The sequence below is a fragment of the Odocoileus virginianus genome, chromosome 21 (assembly GCF_023699985.2).
Source record: "Odocoileus virginianus isolate 20LAN1187 ecotype Illinois chromosome 21, Ovbor_1.2, whole genome shotgun sequence".
Lineage (NCBI taxonomy): Eukaryota > Metazoa > Chordata > Mammalia > Artiodactyla > Cervidae > Odocoileus > Odocoileus virginianus.
The window spans coordinates 51,776,253-51,802,024 of record NC_069694.1 but is presented as its reverse complement, the minus strand read 5'-3'; the positions used below and the strand labels follow the sequence as shown (position 1 = coordinate 51,802,024).

Here is a 25,772-nt window from a genome sequence, read left to right as displayed (position 1 = left end):
AGTCTTACATTATCAGTCTGCCCATTTCTTTGAAAGTTTGTTTCACCAGTTTTGCATGCAGAAATTTGAATGGCAAAGCCATGTATATTGTGATAAAGAAGAAAAGAGGTTTAGTCAAACATGCAGAACCAAGAGAGGTCTCACAAAAGATTTTGACTTTCAACAGTGGCACTGAAATAATCAGTTTGCTCATCCACTTTATATAAGTATAAGAAAACCATTTGAGCAAATGAACTGAACACCTATTCTGAGATTTGTTCTTTGTTGAGTTATATATGGTGAAATGCAATAAGAATAGGTAATTGACACTGCTTTCCTATTGCTTAATGTCTAAAATATAGTAGAAAACTAAATTTCTTTGCAAATAATACAGTTAAATGATAATAACGAGGAAAATAAAGATTAAATTCTACAGTGATCATGTGAGTAAATAGCAAGAAATAGCTTCCAGGGCCACCATGAAGAACATCATCAGTGAGTGAATTTTTTTGTGGTTGTTTGAGAAGTAAAATATTTACACAGTTTATATTACATTAGCTTTCGAACATGTATCAAAACCTGCCTATGCTTATAACAAATGTTTATGGTGCCCATCCTATGACAGTTAATCAATCATTCAGTCCATAATTATCAAGCAGTTCTTTTTTTTTTTTAATAATTTTATTTACGTGTTTTTTTCTATGCTGGGTCCTCATTGCTCAGGCTTTTCTCTAGCTGTGGCGAGTGGGGGCTACTGTCTAGTTGTGGCGTGCAGGCTTCTCATTTCTGTGGCTTTTCATGCTGCAGAGCAGGCCGGGCTTAATTGCTCCATGGCATGTGGGATCTTCCCGGACCAGGGATCGAACCGGTGTCTCCTCATTGGCAGACAGGTTCTTTACCACTGAGCCACCAGGGAAGCCCTGTCAAGCAGTTCTTATGTATTAGAGTGCAGCAATCAGGAAGACAGAGGTCTCCTCCTCAGAGAACTTACGTTCTAGTTGACTGTAATTATTGGAAATATAACCAACTACTAGTATGCGTATTACATACCATTGCTAGGAACACACACTTGAATTAAAGAATTCTGGGTACTGAAATGCAGTGAAGGAAATATGACAGGAAGCTCTTACAGAGAGACAGAAAAGGGAGGAAGTGCTTTGCTTTAGTCATCAGGGAAGGCCTCTTGCTTGGGTTGATACTTGAGTTGAGCCCTGAATGACAAGTGCTAACATAATGAATTGGATGAGTTGCAGTAGCCAAATAGCAAGAATATCCCAAAATAGGATGAAAGGAGAGTTTGGGGGAGAATGGATACAGGTATATGTATGCTGAGTCCCTTCGCTGTTCAGCTGAAATTACCATAACGTTGTTAATCGGTTATGCTCCAATAGAAAATTAAAAGCTTTTTAAAAAATAAATTAAAATAAAATAGCACTTTAAAAAAGCACCTGAGCAAGCAGTAAATGTACCTAGATTATGTTTAAATATAATACAATGTGAAGAAAGAATATCCAAAAATAAACTAAATTAGGATTATATAGGAATCTTTGCATCATTAGGTATAATAGCCTATAGCTTCAAGTTTGCCTGAGGAAACTCCAAGCTGTTTCTTTGTCAGGTATATTTGGCTATATTCAAATTTAGAGGAATCAAGGGATTATTTATATTGTGAGCATGCTCAGTCACTCAGTTGTGTCTGACTTTGTGACCCCATGGACTATAGCCCACTAGGCTCCTCTGTCAATGTAATTTTTCAGGCAAGCATAATAGAGTGAGTTGCCATTTCCTTCTCCAGGGGATCTTCCTGACCCAGGGATGGAACCTGTGAGTCCTGCGTCTCCTGCATTGGCAGGTTCATTCTTTACCATTGCACCACCTCGGAAGCCTTTTAAGTATAATAAATGTGAAAAAAAAGAATATCCATAAATAAACTGAATTAGGATTATATAGGAGTCTTTGGATCATCTGGTAGAAGAGTCCATAGCTTCAAGTTTGCCTATATCTCACTCGTCCCAGAAGTCTAGCCATCTAACTCTGAGAAGGTGCAATCACCTTAGTTGCTGGTGCTTCTGACAAGGACCAGGAAGTCAGATCTTAGGATGAATATCTGCAATAAACCAGTCCATCGGCAAGCGCAATCTCTTTCTGCTGCTCCAGCTGCCTAACTAATCTGAACAAAGGGAAAAAAAGAGTCTATGTGAGATTACAGAATAAACTTCTCAGGTGATGCTAGTGGTAAAGAACCTGCCTGCCAATGCAGGAAACGTAATAGACATGGGTTTGATCCCTGGATTGGGCAGTCCCCTGAAGTAGGAAATGCCAACCTGTTCAGTATTCTTGCCTGGAAAATCCCATGGACAGAGGAGCCTGACGGGCTACAGTGTATGGGGTTGCAAAGAGTTGGACACGACTGAGCCCACAGAATAAGCACTTTCTTTAATAAAGCACAATTTAATGTTTTTTAATATATTAACTCACTTAATGTTCTCAATAACTGTGCCAGGTAAACAATATCAATCATTATTTAATGGATAAGAAAGCTGAAGTCCAGAGAGTTTGGGGAAATTGCTTAAGACACAGGCCTCCTGAGCTCATACTCTTAACTACCAAAATAAATAGGAATGATTTAGGATAGATATTAGCTTCACTGAGAAGAACTGGCAAGATTTTGACCCTGAATTGTAGGAAAAAAAAATAAAAGGGTTGCCCAGAAATATAAATAATTCAAAGATTCATGGGCAGGTATATCTATAATAGTGAATGCAGTAGAACCTAAGCCTTAGGTTGTTGTTGACATTTGTTAATTCAGTGCCACTCAAAGTGACAGTCACTCAACCCTGTCTGACCCTGTGTGACCCACAGCTCCTCTGTCCATGGGATTCTCCAGGCAAGAATACTGGAGTGGGTAGCCATTCCCTCCTCCAGGGGATCTTCCCGACCAGGGATCAAGCCCGGGTCTCCTACATTGGAGGCAAAGGCCCATGAACAGGTTTGAAGTACTTGTTGCTAATTCACTATGAGACAAAAAGTTTGTGCCAACATATAAACAATCTATATCAAAAGCAGCCAGTTGCTACATCCAGAATCTCCTTCATTTTTGTTGTTGTTGTTTTCCTGCAGTGAAATGTTCTTGTTGAGGCATGGAGTGCAGTAATTCATATTGTGGCAAAAATTTTTTATCTTCTCACAGGAATCACAGTGAGAATGTGGGCAATGTTGCTATAAGGAAGGATGGCATTCCAAAAATACAGAGGTTAAATAGAAAGATATTTCTCACTCATATAACTATCTGAAAAATGGGCAGGCAGTCTAGGAGAGTGAGACAACTCTGTTCTACATGGTTATCCAGAGCCCCAGTTTGGCAGGTATTCAACATATATACAGTCTCCACTTCTGAGCCCAAGGCACATGGTGCAGTTGTAGCCATATTATAGCTGTCAGTAAGTAGAGAAGGGAGAATCTAGTGAGAGTGACTTCAAGATACTTTATATCAATTTGTCTTACTTAAACTGAAGTGACTCATATGCAGGAAGCTAAATTCAAGAGATTATGAAATATAGTCTCTAGCTAGGAAGCCAGAGACTAACAAAACAGTGATGTTCTGTTACTGAAGGAAGAAAAGGAGACAAGAGAGTTTAGCCTTCTCTGCTATGGCAGAAATAATGTTCAGAGAGTTGAGCTGAAGTTAGACTATGGAGAATTTGAGATTGAATACTGAATAAAAAGATTGCAGAAAATAGAAACACAAGTAAAAATAAAATAAATTTAAGTTATTATGTAAAATAGATAAGAACTGTTGAGCTTATTGGCTTGTAATTAACTCCTTTATCACAGTTTCTATAGATGAATTCATCAAGAAATTCAAAATGTATAGGCTAACCTTTTGCGAGGCAAATTCTCACAGATTGTGTGTACATAACTGGTGTTTTTGTATTGCGCTGTACTCTTGTTCCAGTGAAAGATGGTGATGGAAAATGCATCAGTTCTGTGATAGGGATCTGGTTCAATGACTTGTTGAGGAAACACTTTCAGAAAAAGCTTATGAGGGAAAATGTGGAACAGGAAAAAGCAGAGCACGATGTAGTCTTAGAAAAGTCAGGCCTTGACTGGATCTGCAGAAAGAGAGCTAATCATGCAAACTGACCTAGAAGCAAGCTGGTCAGGCTGTCACACCCCTGAATCAGTCAACCGCTGGACACGGGCCACCTCTGGGAAGTGGCAAGGGGATGCATGACTTCCTGTCTAGTTGCTTCTATTGACCAAGGCAGGACTCAGTCTCCCCAGCTGGTCAGAAATAGGGTGTTTCCTTCAGGGGAGGAAAAGGCATTCAACCTCTATCACTGTCCCATCCACACCTTGGACCACAAAGCTATGCTTGCTTCTCATAGTACACTCACTCACCCAGGCATGATTTTTCCACAGTTGTGAGCATAATTCTTGGGGAAACCTATAAGAGGAAGGGCATTAGGAGAAGCTGCAGCCTCATTGCTGCAGCCAATTCCAAAGCTGAATGAAACCAATGCACATTTTCTCCATATTCTCCCACCTCTATATCCCTTACTCTGGCTTTCCCCCACCAGGGGGTAGCAGTTCTGCTGGTATAGAAGGCTGACGTGGTGTGTCAAGTAGTTTCAAGACCAACTTCAGTAGCAGCACCTTTAGTTTATCCCACTAATTCTTTTCTTGTGATTTTCTCTGGGAACTATGACAGAGGAAATCTATACTGGATAAAGATAACTTAACTAATGAAGAACTGTATAAAAAAAAGATCTTCACGACCCAATTAATCATGATGGTGTGATCACTCACCTAGAGCCAGACATCCTGGAATGTGAAGTCAAGTGGGCCTTAGGAAGCATCACTACAAACAATGCTAGTGGAGGTGATGGAATTCCTGTTGAGCTATTTCAAATTCTAAACGATGATGCTGTGAAAGTGCTGCACTCAATATGCCAGAAAATTTGGAAAACTCAGCAGTGGCCACAGGACTGGAAAAGGTCAGTTTTCATTCCAATCCCAAAGAAAGGAAATACCAAAGAATGCTCAAACTACCGCACAATTGTACTCATCTTGCATGTTAGCAAAGTAATGCTCAAAATTCTCCAAGCCAGACTTTAGCAATATGTGAACCATGAACTTTCAGATGTTCAAGCTGGTTTTAGAAAAGGCAGAGGAACCAGAGATCAAATTGCCAACATTCACTGGATCATCCAAAAAGCAAGAGAGTTCCAGAAAAACATCTATTTCTGCCTCACTGGCTATTCCAAAGCCTTTGACTGTGTGGATCACAATAAACTGTGGAAAATTCTGGAAGAGATAGGAATAACATACCACCTGATCTGCCTCTTGAGAAATCTTTATGCAGGTCAGGAAGCAACAGTTAGAACTGGATATGGAACAACAGACTAGTTCCAAATAGGAAAAGGAGTACATCAAGGCTGTATATTGTCACCCTGCTTATTTAACTGATATGCAGAGCACATCATGAGAAAAATAGCTGGAAGAAGCACAAGCTGGAATCCAGATTGCCGGGAGAAATATCAATAACCTCAAATATGCAGATGACACCATGCTTATGGCAGAAAGTGAAGAAGAACTGAAGAGCCTCTTGATGAAAGTGAAAGAGGAGAGTCAAAAAGTTGGCTTAAAGCTCAACATTCAGAAAACCAAGATCATGGCATCTGATCCTATCACTTCATGGAAAATAGATGGGGAAACAATGGAAACAGTGTCAGACTTTATTTTTTTGGACTCCAAAATCACTGCAGGTGGTGATTGCAGCCGTGAAATTAAAAGGTGCTTACTCCTTGGAAGGAAAGTTATGACCAACCTAGAGAGCATATTAAAAAGCAGAGACATTACTTTGCCAACAAAGGTCCATCTAGTCAAGGCTATGATTTTTCCAGTAGTCATGCGTGGATGTGAAAGTTGGACTATAAAGAAAGTTGAGCGCTGAAGAATTCATGCTTTTGAACTGTGGTGTTGGAGAAGACTCTTGAGAGTCCCTTGGACTACAAGGAGATCCAACCAGTCCATCCTAAAGAGATCAGTCCTGGGTGTTCATTGGAAGGACTGATGTTGAAGCTGAAACTCCAGTACTTTGGCCATGTGAAGAGCTGACTCATTTGACAAGACCCTGATGCTGGGAAAGATTGGGGGCAGGAGGAGAAGGGGATGACAGAGGATGAGATGGTTGGATGGCATCATTGACTCAATGGACATGAGTTTGGGTAAACTCCGGGAGCTGGTGATGGACATGTACGCCTGGCGTGCTGTGGTTCATAGGGTCTCAAAGAGTCGGACATGACTGAGCGACTGAACCGAACTCAGCTGAACTGAACTTATAAAGTATACTGTTGTAAACTCTGGTCTGGTGCCCAACCTAGCCCTAATCAGGCTGTGGTGGTCATGCTTTCTCAATTATAGTTAGAATTGGGCATAGAAATATCAGCAACTAACCTAGTGACTTGAACACCAAGGATATTTCTCCCTGTATAGTGGCGGTTCTACTTATGGTGATCAGGGTCAATTGTCCCTGTGAGGATTGTAATTCATTTCCATGCCTGCTGGTCTACACACACAAGGAGTCCAAAGTGAATGGACACAAGCTGCAACATTTAGGTGGTGATCCTCCTCCTGGTCCTCCTGCTTGGGCCCTTCCTTTCTCTAGGAACCAGAGCTTCTAGACCCACAGACTTTAAAGTTGTAAGATGGAAAGCACAAATTCTCCAAGTAAGCCACTGCAAGTGATGGTGAATGGGTCTACTCCTACATCCACTCTTTAATTCCTGGACACAACTATACTACTCTATGGAGACACAGAACCAACCAATAGCTTTTAATTTAAGAGGTATGGTGTGTATCTAAAAGCTGGTACCTCAACTGCCTCTTTCATGTGGTCTTTCACCCCTCTATCAGGTCAGTATCTCTGGACAGTGAGGCTGATAAGACCAGTGACTCCCATGGGCAGAAGCCTGCTATCACACTCCACGTGTCAGGAGTGGTCCCCTTCACCCAAAACTACCATATGGTAGCTACTATGTGAGCTACCATATCAGTGAGTTAGACATTCCTTGAGGCCATGCGTAGTGATGATGGTCAAGGCTATGTATGCTGAGAAAGGCACATTTGTACTCTGAATATGTTCCATCTGGGATCAGGATGAGTCACTGCCCTTTTCAGGAAGGACGTGTCCAACATAGTCAATTTTCTACCAAGTGGTAGGAGAGTACTGTTTCTGGAACTTAGAAGTGGTCTTTTATTGACAGGTCAGGTATTCGGCAGTGGCTGTAACTAGAGCAGACTTGGGGAAAGGAAGCCCAGGAATGGTTTCCAACTTGCTTTCACAGATCCTCCATTCATATACCCATTGTTTCAGGGCTGGATTGGCCAAGGACAGAGGTTAGTGACATGTGGGAATGCTGGGAACTGGCTGAATCATCTGACTGCTGGGTTGTGCAGCACTTCTACATTGGATACTCTCTGGTGTATGTACATTCATGGGCAGTACAAAGATCGTAACAATTTTTGGTCACTTTATGCGTCCATCCAAAAAGTGGAAGGAAAGCTATTATAAGCCTAGACAGCATATTAAAAAGCAAATACATCATTTTACTGATGAACGTCCATCTAGTCAAAGCTATGATTTTTCCTGTAGTCAGGTATGGATGCAAGAGTTTGACCATAAAGAAGGCTGAGTGCTGAAGAATTGATGCTTTTGAACTGTGGTGCTGGAGAAGACTCTTGAGAGTCCCTTGGATTGCAAGGAGATCAAACCAGTAAATCCTAAAGGAAATCATTCTTGAACATTCGTTGGAAAGACTGATGCTAAAGCTGAAGCTCCATTACTTTGGCCACCTGATGAGAAGAACCAACTCATTGGAAAAGACCCTGATGCTGGGAGGGATTAGAGGCAGGAGGAGAAGGGGATGACAGAGGATGAGATGGTTGGATGGCATCACTGAATCAATGGACATGATATAGAGGCATCAGTGAGACCACGATAGGTAACATGGGATCTGGGCATTTACTTGTAAAGTTTACTTGTAGCCTTTGTATCTTCTTGAAATCAGTTCCAGCTGTATCACTCCATCTTATAATGAATAGCTACTGCGTATACTTGGACTTATGACTTGGTTGGTCTGTCAGTATTAAACTTATGATAGTGAATTGTGACCACATGATTACTTTGAAAATCCATGACAAACATAATCACTTCCAGGGCCCAGTAGCATACCAGTAGCCACTGTTTGAATGATGTGCTGCAGAACCTTTTTTTTTCCCCCATTTATCTTTATTAGTTGGAGGCTAACTACTTTACAATATTGTAGTGCTTTTGCCATACATTAACATGAATCAACCATGGATTTACATGTGTTCCCCATCCTGATCCCCCCTCCCACCTCCCTCCCCATCCCATCCCTCTGGGTCATCCCAGTGCACCAGCCCTGAGCACTTGTCTCATGCATCCAACCTGGACTGGTGATCTGTTTCACACTTGATAATATATATGTTTCAATGCTATTCTCTCAGATCATCCCACCCTTGCCTTTTCCCATAGAGTCCAAGAACCTTAAACACTGTGATTCTCCCCTGGGACTTGACCAAAACTCTGCTTGGTGTCCTTATATACCATGGAGGCCATGGTACCATAGGTCTGCCACTGTGCATGGCCCCAGTGGGAGGACTGCTTAGACTTCAGACTTACTTCTTGCAGAGCTCTTTCTTGTTCTGGGTTCCACTCAAAACCAGCAGGTTTCTGCATCATTCAGTCAGTGACTCAGAGAAGTATTTCCTAGGTCCAAAAAAAAAAAAAAAAAGTGTCCAAAACCCAAAGAAGCCTATCAAGCTTTTGTGCTTCTATCTTAGTGAAAGTGAAAGTGTGAGTCACTCAGTTGTGTCCAACTCTTTGAGACCCCATGGACTGTAGCCCACCAGGTTTCTCTGTCCATGGAATTTTCCAGGCAAGAATACTGGAGTGGGTTGCCATTCTCTCCATCAGGAGATCTGCCCAACCCAGGGATCAAACCCAGGTCTCCTGCATGGCAGGCAGATTCTTTATTGTCTGAACCACCAGGGAAGCCCCTCTGTCTTAGTAGTAGGAATTGCAAAGTACAATACTCACCTTTTACTTTGGAAGGCAATGTCAGCACATGCTCCAGGCCACGGGGCCTCTAAGATCCAACCAAGGTGATAGGCTCCTGAGACTTGGCTGGTTTGGTGAAAACGTTCTTCAGAGGAACTTGGGTGACATAGTATTAGAGCAGATACGGATTTTTTTAAAAAACTGATTTAAGTACATAAATATGAACCATAAATGTTTAATTATCTTATGCCACTTTTAAATTTGAATAATAAATGTAAAATTATCATTGTTTTAATGGTCAGCACATGTTTTTTAGAAAGAATTTTGTGAAAATAATTTTTGAATATATTTATTAATTAGATTACCAATATAATAAAACCATTTTGTCAGTCAATAGATATTTTAAAAATGGTATCACTATCATTTACCCTTTTTTTAAAGATTATTTATTTACGGCTGTCCTGGGTCTTCATTGCTTTGCATGGGCTTTCTCTGGTTGTGGCCAGCGGGGGGCTGCTCTTGGTGCAGTGTGCAGGCTTTTCATGGCAGTGACATCTCTCGTTGTGGAGCACAGGCTTTAGGGCACACGGGCTTCAGTCGTTGTGGCACGTGAGTTCAGTAGTTGCAGCTCATGGGCTGTAGCGTACGGACTCGATAGCTGTGGTGCACGGTCCACGGGCCCTGCCGCACGTGGAAGCTTCCTGGACTGAGGATTGAACCAGTGTCCCTTGCATTGGCAGGTGGATTCTTAGCCACTGAACCACCAGGGAAGTCCTTAGGACTCTTAATTCTCAAATGTCATGAATTGGATGGCAAATTTGGGTCTCTCGACTTGAACAGAATGGAGGCTGGTATAAGAGAAAGTTGAGATGGGGATAAAATTGGATGTATGGCTATGTTGGCTCATTTCCTCACCGTGTCTATGCAACAATGACATATACACAACTTAAATTATTGTTCAGGAGCTAAGTAGGGGCTAGAAATAATGATCTACATGGTATCTGCTTGTGGGATATGGCTGAACTATGAGATTACCTGAATCAGCAGAGAATAGCATATAGTGTAAAAAGGGAAGAAAAAGTTGGCCAAGTCCAGACTTCAAGGATGACTTTCCAGCCCTCTAGAGAAAAACGAGTAGGAATAATTAGGGCAGAGCACAGATATCTGAAAACCTGAGTTCAAACCAGGTAGAGACAAACTAAGGATCAGGTATACAGACATAAAACATGAAATCAGAGGTAGGGTGGAATCTCAGAAGTTAGAACACCAAGTCAAGCCTGAGAAGAATGATGGCAGGAGAGACCTGATGCAGAGTTCTATCCTTGAAGGAAAGGAAGGTGCCATTTTAGAAGGAAACAATTTGAAAATCAGAATCAGAACAAAGTCTAACACCTAGCTTGAGAGTATCAGGCAAGAATTTGATCCTGTGGTTTGAACAATTTTTATGGAACAGAGCCAGGTATTGATTACACAATAAGATTCATTATTCTTCCTTCTTGCAGAATCCATGTGATGATAAAAGACACAAAGACATATGGTCCAGAGAGAAAACTTGTGACCACTTACCAAAATTCCTTGTAATTGGGCCACAAAAAACAGGTAAGACATCTGTGCAGTTTGTGGGTTTTTTGCATTTGTTTGTTTTGTCATGAAACACAATGTCATATAGTATTTGATTAAGTTTGCCTTGGTGAAATATTTAGACAGCCATTCAAGTTCATTATTGAATTTCTCTTCATCCTTATGGATCATCTTTATGCCATGATCCTCAAAGGGACCCTAAAGTTGCTCATTTAATTTATGAAGTCTTATGGACTAAATTTTTAAGTATAAATTTTAAAGCTGTTCAACAGACAACACATTTTTGACAACTTTGAGCTTATATGTCACAGTTGTGGTATTTGATTTTTAATTTCTACCCTTTTTTGTGGCTTTGCCTAATTAACTGCTGAATTAAGTTTTAAAAGAGAACTTTGGCTTGATTCAAGCTATTTTATACTGCACATCAACCTTGAGTTGATTTTTTTTCAGAACCACTGTCATTATCACCTTCAAATATTCTATCTGTGTGGTTTGTTTGTTTTCAAATAATCTTTATGTATACATATGGTTTGGATTTATTTTCTGATGCTCCTAAGGCTTATTAGGCAGCTTTTCCCCATGATATTTTCTCATGTGCTGAAGGACATGTGTATAACAGTGTAGTAAAAGAGAGTGACAGTATTTCGCCAATGAGATGACACTTTCAATTAGACTATTTTATACTTTCTTCAGCATGTGACAGCTTTATATACTTTGCTCATGTCCTGATTAATTAAACTTTTTATTGACTTGCTGTATTTTGAATTCACAACTCTGACTAGAAGCATTTTCATCAGTGAGTGCACAAACCATAACACAAAACAAACAGTCACGATAAATAAGCCTGGCCCAGATGAAGATATTTGTAATACAAGCAAGTAGATCATTTTAAAGGTTGTGGGCAAAATTTCCAGACTATTAGATATTGGTTGTTGAAATCTTTTCTTCCTCCAGGAACATAAATTGTATTGCAACAATAAGTTACACATGTGCAGGGAGAGAAAAAATGCAGCACGTATTTTCATATATATCACTTTTGTTATTGTTCTTGTTATTTAAAATGTTCATTAATTTTCCACCAACTCCCTCACAGCTGTTCTAACACTGGAATGATGACTAAGAAAGAAAGCATTTCTATGTTGTAAAATTATGTTGAAATTTTAATTTAAAATCATATCTTCTATCATTTGTCATTGAATATTACTACTTCTTAGTTCTACTAGAACACTACAGGTTAGTAAGTATAAATCTAGTTTTTCTCTTTGCTGGTTGTATTCATAAAGACAATAACTTATACCTTTAGATTTTCATATTGACCTACCAGTGTGGAAATGATAAAGCTTTTAGCTGGTTTGAGCTTTCCCAAGATGAACAAACAAGTCAAAGAAATTGGATGATGGTATTTTATATGCTATAAAAGTGAAATCTCCTTAAGGGCATTTATTAAGTTTTGCCCTCCCATTTCACTAGGAGCCACCATTCTGGATTCCTTAGGTGACTTAAGACCTATTGTAACTTTCTTTATCTACACGATTCTCTGTGATCTCTGCTTCCAGATCCCCAGCTGCTATCATTATTGTTCTGCCAGTCCACCTGTGCAGTTCATTCCACGCTCTCCTAGGGTTGGGAAATCTAACAAAGTCTCCTGAGTGCACCATGTTACAAAAAGAAATAACCTTTTCCACAAGGGAAGTTTTGATTTATGAGAGCCAGTCATTTCACGGTCCTTCCTGCTATGGCCCTCAATTTCTGCCTTCACCTAGGTTTAGATGTGACATTCGCGCCTTCTGTGATATCACCCACTCAGTGGTTGATGTCAGCCAGTCTGTCCAGCCTCGTGCCTCATTATCAGGCTTGTCAGGGTAGGACAGTCAACTGGCTGTCTTCCACAATCTTGCACCCCTCTTTCAGCCTTACTGGAAATACTTACAATTTTTAAGCTACAATCTTAGAAAATGCTTCCTCCTGGAAGCCTTCCCTGACTGCCCAAGTCTAAATTCCCCATTTTCTCATATATTGGAAAAGCACTCTACTCTTCTCTCATCACGGGACCTCCCTCACCTGTTTACATGACTCAAATCCACAAATACACTTAAAGTCTACTGAGGCCAGCAAATACGTTTTTATTATCAAGAGTTATCACCAATCATTACTACAGTGACTTGTTCAGAGTTGCACTGGTCAACATCTGTTGAATAGTTTGATTAATTGATTTGAACATAGTATTAATTGAGGTTCAAGCACTGTGCTGGATGTCCTTGATACTTTGGCCACTCATCTGACTTCAGGAGGGAAACCTAATCACCTAGTTTCTGAATTTCTCCCCTAGCTGTATCAACCTGCTTGACTTTGACTATGTACTCAGATTAAATGAAGTGTTTCAGTCAATAGAATCATGAAGACTAATATAAGAACACAAATCATTGCCACATGAAATGCACTTAACTGATTTTTAGGAAATCATGCTGACACTGGAATGATTTGGTCTTGCATATTACTTTTTGAGCAAAAATTTTGCTAAATATTTGTCTTAGGACTTCCCTGGTTGTCCAGTTGTCACCCCTCTGTACTTGCAGTGCAAGGGGGCCTGGATGCAATCCCTTGTTGAGGAAATTAAAATCACACGTGCTACTCCACGTGCCTCCACCCATAATAATAATAAAGTATTTGGCTTGTCTTTTATTGCTATGTAACCTTTGGTCTCTCTTTTTTTTTATAATAGGAACAACAGCACTTTATTTATTTCTTCTTATGCACCCTTCCATCATCAGCAATCTCCCCAGTCCCAAAACATTTGAAGAAGTCCAATTCTTTAATGGAAACAACTACCACAAGGGAATTGACTGGTAAGAGAAATAACAAAAAACAAAACCCATTATTAGCACATGCTCATTCACAGATGAGCAATTATAGGTGTATGCAAGGCATCTACATAATTACGGAATAAAGTTGTTATGTTCAATTCTACCATAGTGAATTAGAAATTAATTTATAATGATGGTATGTTTAATCAGTGTTGCCTATAATTTGATTTGGACAGTGCAATAATGATAATATTTTTCTGGTAAATTAATATGATTGAATAAAGAAGATTATGGAATATTTTCATCAGAATTATTCATAAGGATATTTAAAATTCTCCTGAAGCATATTATTATTTCACTGAGTCTAGAATCTTTTTTACTGAATACATAATTTGTCTTCACAATGATGCCTGAGAAAACAAATAAATCAATAGGTTGTTTTATTTTATACTCTGTGACTTGTATCTTCATTAAACACATAGATGGTAAATGTATTGTAATCTAAGCTGATATTTGTCATGCAAATACCAGAGCATTTCTAAAGCCATATTAATGCTAGTCACACAAGTACATAAGAGGAAAATTACTTTGTATTTAATAAATTATGAAAATTTTAAAATCACAATATTACCCCTAAACTAAAACAGAATAAACCTGATACTGTAACTGATGTTCACTCTGGTTTTTTTTTTCTAGCCATGTCCCAATTTTCTAAGGAAAATATGGCCCTGATTTCCAAATCCCAAGTATATAAGGCAAATTCCCCCTGAGGTAAACTCCCCTCACTGCATACCTGGGTAGCATGTACTGTGGCTCAGTGGGAAAGAATCCGCCTGCAATGCAGAGACCAAGGAGATGTGGGTTGGATCCTTGGGTCAAGACAATCCCCTGGAGGAGGGCATGGCAACCCACTCCAGTATTCTTGCCTGAAAAATTCCATGGACAGAGGAGCCTGGTAGGCCACAGTCCAAAGTGTCACAAAGAGTTGGGCACAACTAAACAGCTTAGCACACACACACATAGCATGTAGTGTTATGTCAACATCACATGTGAGTCTGTCCTTATGAAAAGCTCATTCTTTTAGGACGCAACTAGGATGAGAGTGGGGCCGAGGCGATGGCAGTGAGCAGATTTGAGTTCCTATGATGAGTATTGACATGTCCACTCTGCACCTAGGATAGCACTATTCTGTCTTATTTAAAAAGACTAAATGAATTTAGAAATTGCATGCAAGTTACTGAAAGCAGAGCAGCAATTTTCTATCTGTGAGCTCAAATGGAATGCAAATTGTTAAGAAGGAATATAGATGAGACTTTTCACCACTTCACATTTGGGAAACATAATAACAAATGTCAAAGAGGAAAATAAGTATCTCATATGAATTCTTAATTGTTCTCATTATTTATTTCTAGAACATTTGAGGGTTAGAGAAGTGGTGAGCTATAAGGAGGGTTACACACATAATTAATGCCTTGCACTGAATTAACCTCTGAACATATTGATTCTATAATCTACACGCAGAGGAATGTTCCGACAGCATATGGAGGGGTGAACCTGCCGAGGCTCCACAGGATCAACCGGCAGGAAATATCTCCTTAATTACTCTAGATAGACTATAATGTGTTCACATTACTATACACACTACAAATTATGCAGAAGTTAAAAAGGAGGAAAGCAACTATGCCCTAACCTGTTTAGTATTTTATAGCTATTCTGACTTACACATTTTCCTCTTTTGTGCACTTTAATCTCAATTTAAGAATTTAGCATTCAAGTGTGCAAACATAAATTTACTATTTTAAAATATTTACTAGGCAATATGGTGTAATTTGCTGTTTGCCAAGGATAAACTTAATTTTTTTAGATTTGGCTTTCAATAGCACAGAACATCAACCCAAATCTAAAGAATTTTCCCTCCGTTCCTTAGCAACCTACCCATTTCATCTCACTCTTTCGCCTGCCCTAAATAGCCCATTAGAACAGTAAAACCTGGGATTGTTTTCACTTTGAGAGTGTACAGAATAGTCTCTATTTTAGCTATTATAGCATTAATAATTACAAATTTATATAAATGAATGTAAAAATGTTTAAATAATTTCCTATCCATAGTATGGCAGGAAACAATTAGACCTCAAATTAATTGATTGTCTTTCTCTGCCTTCAGGTATATGGACTTTTTTCCTACTCCATCCAATATTACAAGTGACTTTCTATTTGAAAAAAGTGCTAATTACTTCCATTCAGAAGAGGCTCCCAAACGAGCTGCATCTCTGGTCCCCAAAGCCAAGATCATCACCATCCTCGTTGACCCTTCGGATAGGGCATATTCTTGGTACCAGGTACGAAGCAATAAAAAAATATCGTTAAAAGCATTTGGTCATAACTTGAATGTAAGTAATGGTGAATTACTAAAGTCCAGATGTGTTTAACAGTAAAATGTTAAAAGAGCTATACAAACAAGCAAAAACTATGAGAAATAAGAGCTAATATCTAATTCATATCAATTTGGGCAAGGAATTTCAAGCATAATAGAAAAAAATCAAAATGTTAAGAGGTTGAACCATATAAACATGTAAAATGTTGGTCTGTCATAATTAACAAACTTAAGTATCTAAGTAGACCATCTTTAGCAATACCTGGCAAAGGGTTTAGTTCCCTTAATTTGTAAAAAAAAAAAAAAAAAAAAATTCCTGCAAATTCCTAAAAATAAATAGAAAAATGAGCAAATGAGCAAAAGACATAGATATATAATTTACATACACACACACACAAATCCAACTGCACAACAATTTTTGTGTAAAAATGGACAACCCAATTATTGATCATTAAAATATAAAATCAAAATGGTACTCATAAATATCATCCTAGCATCCTGTCATCCTTATTCTCTCTGCTGACAGAGGTGTCATAATAAAGGTGCTCAAGCATTCCAACAGAAGGATATATATGGAGATATTTTCTGAAAACTGATGACAGTTATCAAACAGTTTGTAAAGATACTTTTGTGGTACGATTCCTCTTCTGGAAGCACCCATAAGAAAACCTCAAAAGGATTAAAAATATGTATCCTTTTTCATTCATCAAGGTATTAATTGTAACAATAATAACAAAAGGAAAAGTAAATATCCAACAGTATAGAACTGTGTCACACCAAAATGGAGTCTTCTTCAGCATTTAATGCCAGTTTTAATCCATAGAATGATAATTAAAACATTGTGTTCATTCTAATATGTGAATAGTAGCTTTAGTCGACAAGTCATGTCTGACTCTTTGAGACCCCATGGACTGTAGCCTGCTGGGCTCCTCTGTCCATGGGATTCTCCAGGCAAGAATAGTGGAATCAGGTTGCTATTCCCTTCTCCAGAGGATCTTTTCAACCCAGGGATCGAACCCAGGTCTCCTGCATTACAGGCAGATTCTTAACTGTCTGAGTTACAGGGAAATCCTAATATATAAATAGATATTTATCCAATAAGTATATATATATATATAATTAGAAATTTTGAAAGCACTGTGAGGAAGCATGGAAGATGCTATAAAGAGCACTCTCTGGAGAAATAAACTATAGACTTAAAACTGAAGGCCAAGTAGGTATTAACTGAGTGAGGCAGAGGGGATGATGAGAGAGAAACCATGTGTCATCCACTGGGTGCACAGAACCACAGCACAACTAAAGAACCAAAAAACATCCATGTGATTAGAGAGCAAAGCCAAGGAGGAGATCTACAGGAGATGAGCCTGAGAGGCACATGGGAGTTGGAAGCCAAGTGGGAGATCAAGTGGCCACCATTCCCTGAGCAATCAAAGTGAAGTGAACGTGAAAGTCACTCCACCATGGACTATATAAGTCCGTGGAATTCTCCAGGCCAGAATACTGGAGTGGGTAGCCATTCCCTTCTCCAGGGGATCTTCCCAACCCAGGGATTGAACCCAGGTCTTTCACATTGCAGACAGATTCTTTACCAACTGAGGCACGAGGGAAGCCCAAGAATACTGGAGTGGGTAGCCTATCCCTTCTCCAGTGGATCTTCCTGACCCGGGAAAACCCAGGAATCCAACCTGGGTCTCCTGCATTGCAGGTGGATTCTTTACCAACTGAGCTATCAGGGAAGCCCTGAGTGATCAAAGGCCTTTTAAAAGTGTTAAGCCAGTGTGTACCTACCAGAATTTCTTTTAGAAAATATGATACTTCCTGATCTTTGAAGAATGGATTGGAGTGGAAGAAATGACCACTCAGAGAAATGAATTAGAGGCTGTAGTACTAGTCCTGCTGAGAAATGGTGGTGACAAGGACAAAAATAGGAAGTAGAAACTAGGTGAGGCATAAAGTATCAAGAAATCTTTAGGGATTGAAATCGATAGAACCTGGTTATAAAACAGTGTCAAGAATAACTCGAATTTCCAGTCCAGGCAGCTAGATGATAACCATGTATTCCCATGAAAAAGTACTGAAAAAGGATACAGGCATTGTGTGGGGGTGGGGAGGGCTAAAGATGTGACATAGATGGAGGTCAGGAGGTCACGGAATCACTGTCACACCAAAAGCAATAGTAGAGGTCACTGACACTCTGGGGAGAGGTCTGAGCAGGAGATGGAAATTTGCGACTGAGAGGCCAAACGCCACAAAAAAATGGTGAAATCATCTGAGGAAGATGTTCAGAGGAGAAAAGTATAGAACAGAATGAGGCACCAGAGAGGAGTAGAAGAAAAAGCCCAGCAATGTCATGACACCAAATACCAGGAAAAGACCACAGCCAAATGAAGGATCCAACAGCTGCTAAGAAATCAGATAATCAGGCAAAATAAGGCCTGATTATTCTCTCAGTCGAAAGACAGGAGAGGAAGTAAAACCTTTAACAAACAAGGATCCATATACAGCAGTCTGGGTGGGTCAAGGAACAGTTTTGTGTGGTGGTGATTTGAATAATAATGAGAAACTTTCAAAGGAAGAGGGCTGTTAAAGGCCCCTCAGAGGAAAATGGGAAATCAACGCTGGGAGGACCAGAACTTCCTATCACAAGGGTGAAGTGACGTGAAAAAAGTCGCTCAGTGGTGTCCCACTCTTTGTGGCCCACAGTCCATGGAGCTCTCCAGGCCAGAATACTGGCATGGGTAGCCTTTCCCTTCTCCAGGGCATCTTCCCAACCCAGGGATCAGACCCAGGTCTCCCAAACTGAAAGCAGGTTCTTTACTGACTGAGTCACAAAGGCAGGAAACAACTTAGATGGGAGGCAGCTCTCCATTTCCAGAGTCTCACTTTTCTTGTGCTGGGTCTTCTGGCTGTCAGATGAGTCTATGTGCCCTATTTCAGAAACGTATTTTCAAGTCATTAAACTATATAATATTACAAAGGGAACAACTGCATAAAAGTATAATTATCAAATCAGTATATACTGACGTATCAAAAGTATAATTATCAAATTTGCTACTTTTAAAAGTAACAGATCATTAAATGGCAAGATCTAATGTTGGGGATAATACTACTGTTTGAAGCAGTGATGAGCATAAACAACTTTTGATAGAACTGAAAGACCTATAATGTGATGCAAAAGAATTGATTCTTATTGGTGGTAAAATCACAGATACAATAACTACTAAATTTTATTTAAATGTTACTAAAAATAAAGAAGCATCTTCTTTCTTCTTCTTTTTTTTTATTACAGATCCAAGTTCTTAGGTCCTCTGAATTCTATCAGTGGGTATCTATTAAGAAACCCTGCACTGAAACTTAAGTGAGGAAAAGTGTATAAATGTACATGCTGGTAAATTTGGAGGTCTGGGATAGAGAAATTAAAGTGACTATGATTGTCTCTTTTATTTTAGAAAGTTGAGAATGAATTAACCTAGGAAAAAGAGAGGGATAATTTGGAAAGCAATACTTTGAGGAGCAAAAAGAGAGGTGTGAAACCTTGGTCCGGGGGTAAGATAAATTTGACCAGAGAAATGTAAAATTGGCTACTGCAATGAACACCTAGTTGAAGTAGATGCTTTTGAGTGTATGGTGATAACAATCTATATGTACTAAAAACCAATGAATATGAGAGTATACATAAATTAATGCCAAAATAAAGAAGATTAAAAGAAAACATGTAATGACATTTTTAAATAGCATGTAATTTTTCTTTTTCCTTTTTTTTTCTTGGCTTCTCAAAATTTCTTTAATAAACATATGTTGCTGAGAACAAATAGCAAGGGGTAGAAAAATATGGTTCTGCAAACTGAGATTGCAAGAGTTTGGGGACTGAAGTGGAACACTTGTCTTGGGAGAAAAATCCAGAAATTATTAGTAGAATCCATGAGTCAGTGACTCCCTCCAGATAGAAAAATGTCTTTCTCACTTTATCAAAATTCATGTTGCAAATCAAGATAATTTTTTTTAATTGTGCCAAAAATACTGAGATGTTAAGCCTTAATGAAATGTTTTGAATGTGAGTACCTGGGGCAAAGTATTGCACATTTCCCTGGCAGAAATCACGATCACTACTCAGAGCACATTTATACGAATCTTTTTTTTCCATATGGATTCAACCATTTTCTAAAAAGAGAGAATCTATGCCTCCTTTTTCAAGTAAATTCTTTGAACATACACATTTGAAAGGAATAATTTTTTTCTGATAATACTTTTTGCTGCTATATTGCTAAGAGTAGGGTTCCCAGACCACTGTACATTTCAAAATAATGCAACCTATTACTTAGCCAGTCCCCCTCTTCAGTAACTACCATAAGTCTGAAGCTCGACAGGTATAATTCAGAAACTCCTACAAACATCACCTGCCACTATAATTTCTACCACACATTTTTATAATGGGCCTCACAGAGGACCTGCAGTGCTATTTTTTCCAGTTCCTTTGTGACTTCAGGTCATATTTTTATGCTAATCTTTTTTGTTGCATGAATATAAAAAAAGTTGATGCTAGACTGGTGTAAGTCAATATAAAGCAGAATAAGTACAATTCCATATTATCACAGTGTGAAGTAAAAATGTTAGCATTACTGTATTAATAATGCACAGAGTATATTTATATTTATTCAAATTTTGTTGTTTCTACATCTTATATTAAGTAAATATATTATGTAGTCTCTGTGTATGTAGCATTTACAGAGAAGGTCAATAAATATACAATTATGAGAGAGGTTCAAAAGTTGTATTTCTACCGATCTACCACTCATTGCTGTTGCTGCTGCTAAGTCGCTTCAGTCGTGTCTGACTCTGTGCGACCCCATGGACGGCAGCCCACCAGGCTCCGCTGTCCCTGGGATTCTCCAGGCAAGAACACTGGAGTGGGTTGCCGTTTCCTTTCCCACTACCACTCACTAGTTACTCTTTAACCATCCACCAGTTAATCATCTTTGCTTTCTTAGTAGTTTTTATTTCTAACATATATAGGGCCTGCTATTACATAATTCTATCAGGCTGTAATATACTTCCAAACTCATCCTATAGTAAATTTTCTTTAAGTTCACTTTGAGATATCTTGCAAAAGCAGTTTGTCCATTCCCACACACCTCATTCATCTTCACTTAGATTTAAAGTTCTCCTGTTTCCACATTTAGTTTTTTCTGTTTATCAAAATCTCACTACATTTTAGCTCAAAAGCTTCAATCTTTAAAAAAATACCTTCATATTTCATTCAGAACTGATCATTTATTGGTCTGGCTATCACAACAAATAACTTATACCTCTATCATAGATATGACTTTATCACAATCTGTTAATGTATTGCTTTCCATATAAGGTTTTTATTTCTTTGAAGATAGCGTTTTGTCTTACCTATATCTCTTTATCTCTATAATCTGTAGAAAGTCTTTGTTCTGGCAAGGATCTTGATAAATGCTTATGAAATTATATTGACTTGTGTTGGGCTTTTGAACTTGACCAGTGATCGTCGGATGTGAAGGACTCAGAGGATTTGGAACTAAAAAGCAGCATAGTGAATTCATATTTAGGATTTAGAAGAGTTAGGTAGAAGCCTTTGGGAGGGAAAAAGCATAGTGCCTGGGGCAACATCAACATGAATGTGACACTAAACAAGCGTTATAGACACCTGCCTTCTCTGTAGACGTGGCACCTGCCACACGGGGATATTGGGGAATTGTCAGAACTTGCCGGAGCGGCCGCAATGAAATAAGAGCACAGTAATGTGGCGGCCAACCCCCGCCAGTTGAAATCTCTTTTCATCAGGCTTGATTCATCTGGGCCCTGACATCTTTTCACTTCTAATCAGATCCATGGAGAAAATCCTTGTACTCTGTCTCTTGTCTTGCATCTAAATATTTTATATGTGAAGACAGTCACAGGCTTATGTGAATGTCACTTGATATGTATAGAAGGCTTATGCCAATGCCTAGGTTCCAATATAGCATGTACGTTTCACCTTGTTTCTCATTCTAAAATTAAGTAATCATTTTTCATTACTTTTTTGGAATAAAAGACATACACAGTCATCCACACATCAAACACATTCAGGCACACATACGTTTGCAGGCATAAAGAAGATTGATTTTACAACTGACTTTCTTGTTAAAGCACCAAAGATCACATGAAGATCCAGCTGCCCTGAGGTTTAATTTCTATGAAGTTATCACAACAGGACATTGGGCCCCATCTGACCTGAAAACTTTGCAGAGGAGATGTCTAATACCTGGATGGTATGCAGTCCACATAGAAAGATGGCTCACTTACTTTGCTACTTCTCAGGTAATGTCCTGAAATGAATTTCTTCTGTTTATTGTATCATGATAGTGTTGCACGGGCACACAGAAAATATAAATGAACACTGCCACAGAGAGCACTTTGTTATCAGAGATGATCAGACCTCAGGAAGAAGTGTGGATTCTTACACTCCTAACGGCAGTGGTAGTATTGCGATATTAAGTGACTATGAAACACGTACTTGGGATCTTGTCCTCACACAGGAGGCTTCACATGCTTCCTCGAGAGTAACCAATAGCAGAACCGCCAGTTAAATGGAACATTTATTGAACACCATGTGCAAATACCCGTGCATCACCTATCCCGTGGAACTCTTACGAGAAAAGAAGGTCATGGATTAGACTGTCAAAATGGGAAGTACTGTAAAAGCTCTGGGATAGAACCATGGGAGAGAACCTGGGATAGAACAGGAAATAAGGATTTGAGCAAAGTGTCCACATCCTTTATCTTCTTCATTCCAGTTTGGCTCACAACCAAAACCTGCGTTCTCTGTCGTGGTTTGTAAGGATAATAGATGGGTAATTTACATCTGTATGCCCATTATTTCTAAGCCCTTCACTCCAAGATTAACTCATGGTATTTCATAGGTTGGATAATTACCTGCTTACAAAACAGATGGAAAATCATGTTTCTACTTCACTACTGAATCAAGAAAGTGTCAATGTCTGTTTCTGATTTACAATCACGTTAGTTAAGAGTTATGAATAATGCCTTTGGCAAACTTTGTTGTTTTATTTGGAAGGACATCAGAATAGTAAATATGCATATGTATGCTAAAGAGTGAATATTTTCTTTCTATTCACACTGATCTAATTGATTAACATCCTACCAGGTCAAGGGAGGCAGCGCAGTCTACCTAATATAGCTTTGTTCTTCATAGAGTGACTATTTTTGACTCTACAGTTGCTAATTATTGATGGACAGCAGCTGAGATCTGACCCAGCTACTGTGATGGATGAAGTCCAGAAGTTTCTGGGAGTTACACCTCATTATAATTACTCTGAAGCGCTAACGTGAGTCTGTTCTCATGCTTGATTTCATTTCCATTATTTGCCATCATAAATTATCACTGGTAGGTGTGTATATAGCATCATTAATACTAGCCTTGAATTTATACATCATTATGCTTCTCAAAAGCAGTCAAAGGAATGTCCCCATTATTCATGTAGTACGTCCCTTTCGAATAAGGATATTTTACCGGCATAAGAATATGCCTATAGAACACCTTATGGCCATTTTATATATCACAAATTTCCCTTTTTGTGAGCTCTTTCCCAACACAAGTTTATGTGAATGTTTTACATGCCTACTCTGTGCAGAAAGTGTCCTAGGAATGGAGGTTACAGAGGTGAAACAGATGATCTTTATCCCCAGCTAATTTGCACATTAGAAATAAAATGTTGATGGCCACAGATAGCCCTGTGAAAATGAGTAGTATTTCAGTCAGAACTGGGAAAGGGATACATTCATGTTTACTCTGTATTTATTACATTGTGTATAACCAACTACAATCATGTATAACATTGCAGTGGTCTGGTATTGTACAGTAAACCTCCCAAAACCTACCAGCATGTAACCGTAGCCATTTTAGTATGTTCATGGATCCTGTGGGCTGGGAACTTAGACAGAACATAGCCAAGAAAACTTGTCTCTGCTCAAAATAGCTGGGACCGTATCTGGGAAGACATGAATATCTAGGTATGACTTGAATGGCTGGAGACTGGAGTTTTCTGGAGGCTTCTTCACTCACATCTTTGGCTCTTAGACTGGATGGCTCAAAGCTGAGCTCAATGGGAAGAAATCTCTCTGGGTGGCTTTCTTGCAGTGAGCATCCCAAGTCACTTCAGTCATGTCCAGCTCTTTGGAACCCCATGGACATAGCCCACCAGGCTCCTCTGTCCGTGGGATTCTCCAGGCAAGAATACTGGAGTGGGCTGCCATGCTCTCCTCCGGGGGATCTTAGGGCCTCTGGGATTGAATCTGAGTCTCTGAGGTCCCCTGCATTGGCAGGCAGGTTCTTTACCACTCCTACCCCCTGGTAGTGACTGTGTGTTCTGAGAGGGAATGAGATGTGGAGGGAACACGGTTCAAGGCCTTCTCTGACCTAGTCTTGCAAGTCATGCAGCATCACTTACACCATATTCTGTTGATCTCAAGCAAGTCTCCAGAGCCAGTCCGAACCCCAGGGAGGGAAAGGAGCCTCCTCCTCTTGCTGGGGAGCGGCAAGGGCATCCTGCAGAGGAGAATGGAGGTGGGGAGGGGGTTATGGTTGCAGTCAGCTTGGGAAATGAAATCAGGTACTTTGGGCAATTAAAAATGGAATAAAGAAGGAAAGAGGCAAAATAACAAACAAAAGCAAAAGCTCCAAGCTGTCAAAATATACATTTAAAAGGTCATGTACTTGACTCTTTCATGAGGCCTGATATAAAGCCTATTACGTTTTAGGCAAAATTTTAACAAGCCTGATTACATAATTTCCCAGTTCACAGCAGATTAGAATCAGCAATTAGACAATTAGAGAGGGTAATGGAAGGGCAGGGAAGGCAGTAATAAGATTGGGTTTTTCCTTATCCACTAAAACACGTCTAATAAAGTTTTTACCTACACATGGAAGTAACACACGGCATGGCCCCTGTTGATTAAGTAGACAGAGCGTCCTCTAATACATTTACATGAAGAGTCACTGATGTCAGCACGGCCTCCCCTTACTCCCTGCAGTAGTTCAGGGCATGATTTTAGCCTGTTTACTACAAATAGTTCCTTATGGTTCAATAAACCTGTAAAATCATACTTTTAAAGAAGAGATTACAAACGAGTACAGAATATATGGTTTTTAATATGTCTCACACATCACAAAAATTAATAACTACAGTGATGTTCAGTGTAATAAAAGAACTCTTGTGGCAACCAACTCATGTCCTCAAAGTTATCTAACAGTTATTTGAAGAAGCCTTTGCATCTTAATTTCATAATTTCATGCCTACTAAAACCAAACCATAAAACAAGGAATTGATATAACTTAGCAGGAATAAATGCCCTTTGTTAGACTTCGTGTTTATAACATTGTCAATGCAATAAATGATACCAGGACAGCAAAATAATGTGGACTCAAGGTTTTAACAGCCTTATCTGAAAGAATGGCTTTCAATAGTCTAGATGGCTCTCCTTCCTCAGATCATATTAAGCTCTGCCTCATAACAGCTGTTTGGAGAGTGAGAGAGACAGGAGCCCGTCCTGAGACCTCTGCTCACCCGAGAGCAGAGGAGATGCTCTGTGTGTGTAAATATCTTGGCTTGGTTGCCAAAGCTGTATTTTACCTTAATGCAGTTAAACATTCTCATCCTGAGGCAGAGATGCTGTTTAGGGGCACCGTTATGCCGCCTCCCCCATCTCATTTTGCACAGCATGCCAAATTGTTTTTCCTCTTGGGAAATTAATGAAAACCAAAGAAAGGCCTATGATAGGCAAGATGCAGATTGGAAATGTCCAGGTTGGAAATGACTCTGTCTTCCTTTTATCCATTTACCCAGTGATGTATTTAATTTTAATTGATAACCTGTACTAGGACAACCTGGCCTGTGTGGATCAGGTCTCTAATAATAGATTGGGC

At 39.2% G+C, this 25,772-nt stretch overlaps 1 protein-coding gene across 1 annotated transcript in view; it reads left to right on the top strand.

Annotated features, from left to right (window-relative positions):
• Positions 1-25,772, top strand: part of LOC110134605 (bifunctional heparan sulfate N-deacetylase/N-sulfotransferase 4) — a 289,078-nt gene that overhangs the window by 254,503 nt on the left and 8,803 nt on the right. Inside the window, exons 8-12 of the mRNA XM_020889220.2 lie at positions 10,567-10,663; positions 13,368-13,491; positions 15,614-15,788; positions 21,977-22,147; positions 23,066-23,175. Of these exons, the coding sequence (XP_020744879.1) occupies positions 10,567-10,663; positions 13,368-13,491; positions 15,614-15,788; positions 21,977-22,147; positions 23,066-23,175 (677 nt within the window). The remainder of the gene's footprint in view (positions 1-10,566; positions 10,664-13,367; positions 13,492-15,613; positions 15,789-21,976; positions 22,148-23,065; positions 23,176-25,772) is intronic.